The 7,419-nt window shown below is 41.4% G+C and overlaps 1 protein-coding gene across 1 annotated transcript; it reads left to right on the top strand.

Annotated features, from left to right (window-relative positions):
• The first annotated feature begins 5,494 nt into the window (after positions 1-5,494).
• LOC117551854 lies at positions 5,495-6,895 on the top strand. Its single transcript, XM_034224918.1, has 3 exons — positions 5,495-5,616; positions 5,973-6,112; positions 6,320-6,895. The coding sequence occupies exons 1-3, from the start codon at positions 5,495-5,497 to the stop codon at positions 6,829-6,831; spliced, it is 774 nt and encodes a 257-aa protein (XP_034080809.1). The 3' UTR covers positions 6,832-6,895.
• The last annotated feature ends 524 nt before the right edge of the window (positions 6,896-7,419 follow it).

Genomic DNA, 7,419 nt, shown 5'->3' on the forward strand with positions numbered 1-7,419 from the left:
GCATGTGATTATTATTAGGGCCCGAGCACGAGAGTGCTAGGACCCAACGGCGTCCTAGCACGAAGTGCAAGGATACCTATTGTTATTCGTGGAATTATTAGGGCCCGAGCACGAGAGTGCTAGGACCCAACGGCGTCCTAGCACGAAGTGCAAGGATACCTATTGTTATTCGTGGAATTATTCTTATTTTTCTGCTGGCGTTTCCTGTTTTTGAGGCCTTTAGGACGCTGAAAAAGTTGTATAATTTTGCACAGATTCCAGAATCGGTGAAAACTACAATATTCTGGACTCAATGTGTTCAAATTGTCCAACATGCTCTCTAGCGCCACCTATGGCCATTTCCGTTTTTGGAAAGATGTACAAAGTCGCACCGTAACTCCAAATGACCTGAAATTTTTCACACTTACTCGGGTGGACCTGCTCTACATATAATGTCCAAGTACCCGTAAGCTCCGCCTACTTTATTTTTTTTTAAATTAGCATAATTTGAAAAACAGTTAAATATTCACTTAAATTTCAAATTTTGGTTTTTCAACACCAAACTCAGTATACAGTATCGCCGGAGGGTCAGACACATTATCGTAGGAAATGAGCATGTTCAGTCGATAAATGTGGCCCTCATTACTCTAAACGTGTTCGCAAAAAGGTGGGGCTTAGATAGAAATGCTCATAACTCATCAACAATGTACAAAAAAAACACACATTTTGCTGGTAATGTTCAATCTGTATTGGGGAATAGGCACAACAAGTAATTTCCATTTTGGACTATAGGGGGCGCCAAAAACATGACAAATGTATAACTCATGAACTGATGGACGAAATATATATATTTTTTTTTAGACATACTCTGGGGATGAGTATGGACTTATATTTAAATTGTCACAACGAATGACAAATGTGGGCGTGGCCTGTACTTTTTTTTTTATGACGATGTGCTAAAATTCGTTTCGGTACGCAAAACTTGGTACACACGTCACAGCCCACGACCTTTTCAAGAATGTACAAAAAAAACGTAATTTTTCTAAAATACTGCTCACTAGCGCCCCCTATTGTGTGGTAGTCTCATAGTTTCTCAGAACTTCACGAATTTTGGCACAGACATTCCTCATGGAATTGAAGACATATTTGTACATACATTCCATTAGCCCCCGCCCCCCAACAAGTCGGCCATTTTGAAATATGTGCGTTTTTCAGCCATTTTAAGCACATTCTTGCACACTTCTCCTAGGGGAATGATCGGAAAAATTCCAATCCAGGACACGTTCAGCCCCTATCCAATATGAAACTTAATTGAGAAGCACATTTTTGAAAAATTACTCGTGGAGGTCGTAAGCTAACAGCGAATACACCATTTTTGACGATTTACATGTCGCAAATTACTCCAAACTTCTCGGATATAGTTATTCCGATATTCACGAAACGCTGTATACATATTGCTATTATGATTGCACACATATTTCACATTGCCTTCCATTAGCCCCGCCCCCCAGAAAGTGGGCCATTTTGAAAAATGTGCGTTTTTCAGCCATTTTACGCACGTTCTTGCAAACTCCTCCTAGGGGAATGATCAGAAAAATTCCAATGCAGGACACGTTTAGCCCCTATCCAATAGGATACTTAATTCAGGAGCACATTTTTGAAAAATTACTCGTGGAGGTCGTAGGCTAACAGCGAATACACAATTTTTGACTATTCACATGGCGCAAATTGCTCCAAACTGGTCGCATATAGTTTTTCCGATATTCACGAAACGCTGTATACATATTGCTATTATGATTGCACACATATTTCAAAATTGCCTTCCATTAGCCCCGCCCCCCATAAAGTCGGCCATTTTGAAAAATGTGCGTTTTTCAGCCATTTTACGCACGTTCTTGCAAACTCCTCCTAGGGGAATGATCAGAAAAATTCCAATGCAGGACAGGTTTAGCCCCTATCCAATAGGATACTTAATTCAGGAGCACATTTTTGAAAAATTACTCGTGGAGGTCGTAGGCTAATAGCGAATATACCATTTTTGACGATTTACATGTTGCAAATTACTCCAAACTACTCGGATATAGTTGTTCCGATATTCACGAAACGCTGTATACATATTGCTATTATGATTGCACATATATTTCAAATTGCCTTCCATTAGCCCCGCCCCCCATAAAGTCGGCCATTTTGAAAAATGTGCGTTTTTCAGCCATTTTACACACGTTCTTGCAAACTCCTCCTAGGGGAATGATCAGAACAATTCCAATGCAGGACAGATTTAGCCCCTATCCAATAGGATACTTAATTCAGGAGCACATTTTTGAAAAATTACTCGTGGAGGTCGTAGGCTAACAGCGAATACACCATTTTTGACGATTCACATGTCACAAATTACTCCAAATTACTCCAAACTACTCGCGTATACTTTTTCCAATATTCACGAAACGCTGTATACATATTGCTATTATGATTGCACACATATTTCAAATTGCCTTCCATTAGCCCCGCCCCCCAGGAAGTCGGCCATTTAGAAAAATGTGCGTTTTTCAGCCATTTTACGCACGTTCTTGAGAACTCCTCCTAGGGGAATGATCGGAAAAATTCCAATGCAGGACACGTTCAGCCCCTATCCAATATGATGCTAAATTGAGAAGCAAATAGTTGCTAGCTGAAACGAGGACCTCGTAAGATAACGGAGAATATACCTTTTTGACCATTTATATGTCAGATAACCTACTGAATCCTGCCTCGGCTTTTTTACCGCGGCTTCAAGCAGTTGTGTCAGCACAAAAAGGACTGCATTTACCTCCGTACCGGGACACTGTTTCTCAAAAACAGACAAATACTTACCCATTATTTTAATCGGGATGGACTCCACCTAAATGTGGAGGGAAAACAAATACTATTTAAATATTTAAAGACATTTCTTTGGCATTTCTGTAAGCATTCATACAATGTTTACAAAAATTCCAAATAAATATCTTTCTCACAGACAGACAGACAGACAGACAGACAGACAGACAGACAGACAGACAGACAGACAGACAGACAGACAGACAGACAGACACACACAGACACTGTGTTACTGTTAATTCATATTTTTGTTTTGTTCATACTTTGAATTTTATAAATGTTAATAAAAATGTGTTTCTATACTAGTATCATATTGTGCTTTCTAATGTATTAACTGGGTCCATTTGGAAGACTTTTAGACATGAATTTGTTACACACACCTACACACACTGTACAACACACACCTATGGTCCTTATTAGTAACTTTAGACATCGTAACACAATTTTAAACTACATTTTATTTGAAATTCTACATTTTACTGATACCAACTATATAATATTTACATTGTTCATTACAAAAAAAAAAAAATTTCTTTAATATAATATGTTTTAATTTATTTTTTACTTTGAATGACAATCAAACATGTGGGAAGAGGGGGGCCGGCCGCCACTGTACATCATAATAAGAATCATTAGAAATAACAATAACATAGAGATAGGAAATTAATGACAGGGAACCCTCTGAATCAGCGCCATATATAGAGTATATCTGAATCAGACTACGAGTGGCTGACTGCATCCAGAGTGTTCGATTCAGAAACGTGACTCTGTCACCCTTTACGTCACAAACAAAGATGGTGGATGAGATCAGATCTATAACACACCATGTAACACACATGGAACGATAGTCAATGGGCCTGCGACTTACCTCTCTCTCCCTCTCTCACGCAGCCAACGTGCAGGCGACAAGACGGGTGACGCGTATGACGTCACTCATTCTAGTGATGGGAATTCCGGCTCTTCTTGGTGAGCCGGATCATTTGGCTCGGCTCACCAAGAAGAGCCGGCTCTTTCGGCTCCCAAACGGCTCTTCAGTTTACCACTTATTATACCTTTTAATTCAATCAAATGTAGCCCTGTTTTGACTAATGATTTATATGTGTACACATATATCACTTAAATGATTCAATACATCCTTTTACAAAAGTAAAAATTACATATAATAATATAAATGATTTGCTGTGGCCAATTGTTTTCATTGCATTTACAGAACCGTGCAACTCTCTGATACCACCCAATGCATTGACTTGCTTATAGAACCACGCTACACAAAACAGATAGCAACACCTATACAAACTATTTTAAAAGAAGGGGCTACTGTATCGACCTATATAAAGTATATAAATAGATTTTTTTTTTCTAAATCCCAAAAATATCCTGCATTTTAGCCATGCCTCATTTCGCTCCATTTGCTCTTTCCAGCGCTGTTTTTGCAGGGGGCTAATTCTGTGAGCTGCAGCTGACCACGCCCCCCTGCAGGAGAGGGGAGCGTGCTCTGAGATCAGCTGCTGGACTGTCAGAAGAGGGGGATAAAAAAAGATCTCCGTCCTCTGTGTTTTATTCTTATAGAAGTAAGAAGAGAAGTAACGGGGCAGAAACCCTCCTTTTTACGCAGCGGTCCAGACATAGACATCAAACGGCGACACATATTCAGTTGCCAGCAGAGTTGGGTGTAACGCGTTACAGTAACGTAACTACTTTTTTCGGGTAAAACGTAGTGTAACGCGTTACTATGAAACATTTGGTAACGTAACGTAGTTTCTTCTTCAATTCTCCGCAACGTTACTTTTACGAGTGACAGTGACACTGCCTACTCAGCTGCGTGCTTACGCATTAGGCACGAGCTCTCATTCCACACTGTACGTGCTACGTGACGTGCTGGTGGTGGCATGAAGACTGAAGAGCAGTGATGGCAACGGCAAGTGAGAAGCAGGCGCAGCCAACGCTAACATTCGAGGGATGGAGGTATTCCCATTACTTCGAACTTGTTGACAATAAGGGGAAAAATGTGAGTGTAAGGTGCACGTTGTGCCCTGGCCAGAAACTTTTGTCCACTGCCGTTAATTCAACTGCCAACCTCATCAAGCATTTGAGAGGAAAACATGCTAGCATGAAGCTAGTAGCTCAAGATCCCCGGAGAAATGAAGATATTTCGAGTCCAAGCCCAAAGCAGCTAAAACTTCAGTTTCTCCTATCTAAACAAGAGTTGGACAAACTTGTAGCTTCGTTCATCGTCGAAGAAATGTTGCCCATCAATACTGTTGAATCTCCCACTTTCAGAAAGATACTTAGCAAGATACCGATAACAGGAGACAGGCGCCCATGGTCAGATCGTAAAACGTTCACTGGCTATCTGGATGAATGCTATCTGAAAATGGAGAGTGAATTAAAGAAAACGTTCGAGAGTTTGCCGTATCTGTCAACCACTGCGGATATATGGAGTAGTCATAACAGAAGCTTTTTGGGAATCACTGTGCACTGGATCAATCCATGCAACTTTAAACGTGAGAAAGCTGCCATCGCATGCAAAAGAATAAAGGGCAGGCATACATATGATGTTATAGGCTTTGAAATGGAACAGATTCACTCAGCATTTGGCCTTTCACATAGGATCACCGCCACCGTTACAGACAACGGGTCTAATTTTGTTAAAGCTTTCAAGATGTATGCACCGCCTGAGCCTAACGAGGAGGAGGATAATGACGAGCAAGGTGTCGTTTTCACAGATGTGGAAGAGTTGCTTGGGGCCACAGAAGGACAGTTTTCTCTTCCCCCGCATTTCAGGTGTGCTTCGCATACACTCAATTTGATCTCGTGCAATGACATCGACAAATGGCTGTCCTCCAACAGTGACTCAAAATGTGTGTACAGGAGTGCAACGGCAAAGTGCGCTGCTCTTTGGACAAAGGCGAGCCGCTCTACCTTGGCCTCTGAGATTGTCGATGAAATCTGTGGAAAAAAAATGATTGTGCCTACATCAACAAGGTGGAATTCCTTCCACGATGCCCTGTCCCGCATCAGTGACATCCCGGCCCAAGATTTGAATACGCTTTGTACTAGACTGGACATCAGAGCCCCGACAGAGCGCGAACATCTATTCCTAAAGGAATACTGCAGTGTTTTGAAACCCCGGACGGTAGCACTGGATATATTGCAAGGGGAAGACAACTGCTACTATGGGACTCTTCTACCAACCCTGGAGACCCTGATGTCCAGGACACTGGCACTCCAAAATGGACTGTCGAGGATGACAGCAAACCTACCGGGTGTAATTGTACAGGTAAGCCGATTCTTAAAGTTAGTAGCCTAGGCATATACATCATATATAGCCACGATGTCTATGATATAAATGTATATGCCTATCCATTAACGGACATTTCTTAATAAATATTCTTAAGATAAATGCATTATGCCTCCCCTGATGGAGCTCTAGTGAGTCGTGTGTCTGAAAACTAGGCTTATTTGTTCTATATAATTTTGTCCTAAGCTATCAGGACGCGATTCGCACCAGTGTTGGAGAGCAGTGAAGCTTTATTGGCTGCCTTGACGTTGCCGAAATTTAAAGTTCGATGGATTGTGGGAGCGGAGCGGAGAGAAGCGGCGCGTGCGCTGCTCATCGCGGAGTGTCGCACTCTACCCCGTGATGAAGAGCCGGCTAACAATAAAAACCGAGAAGCCGCCGCACACAGCAGCGCCAATGAGAATGACTTTTTTTCTTTTGATGAGGAAGAGGAAGACGCAATGTCCATTAGCGCAGACTCGGAGGTATTTGAGTACATGAGATCAGGCTCAGAGTTAGAAGTCCTCAACCGTTTCCCCCGAGTGAAAGCTGTGTGTATGAAATACAACACTGCCACACCATCCAGTGCACCGGTGGAGAGGCTGTTCAGCCTGGGAGGTATTGTGCTTTCCCCCAGAAGAAACAGACTCTCAGATAAACGTTTTGAAAGACTGCTCCTGATGAGGTATAATCGCACATTTTGTACTGATGTGGAATAGGTTGCCTGCCACCCATGCTATAGACATAGCTCAAGCCTATGCCTAATATCCTCTTTTTTTATCTGCCATCATACTGTGAAGAAGGGTGAGCATATGCAGTGAACATAGCCTTTTAATTCTGAGGCCAGTCCTGCTTTAAGTTGTTCTTGATTTTATTTTGGCTAAAATGTCTTTGCTTCCAAGCTGTATTATGCCATTTTATTTTATTTACACAAGCCATCGATATCAAGACATTTTGTGCGTGTGTGAGCAGGGGCTGTCAACAATATGTGGCTTCAGCTTCACACTTTGCCAATAATGTCATTTCATTTGAGCATATTTATATCTGTTTAATAGGTTGTGGAAGTGCACCCCGACATATTTATTGATCTTCTTTATGGTATTTATTACTTTGAGTCCCTAGTATGCTAACGGAGCACACTCGTAGCTAACACTATCGTCAATATAGACACGGCGTTATACAGTGTTACATTAACTAATGTCGACATAATTTGGTCTATATGTTTGAATATGGTTGTTTGCACCGTTCAAAACACAATATACACACGTTTATTCAAGTTTCGTTTATGTATTGAAACACGTGTGTTC

The sequence above is a fragment of the Gymnodraco acuticeps genome, unplaced genomic scaffold (assembly GCF_902827175.1).
Source record: "Gymnodraco acuticeps unplaced genomic scaffold, fGymAcu1.1, whole genome shotgun sequence".
NCBI classification, from domain to species: Eukaryota; Metazoa; Chordata; class Actinopteri; order Perciformes; family Bathydraconidae; genus Gymnodraco; species Gymnodraco acuticeps.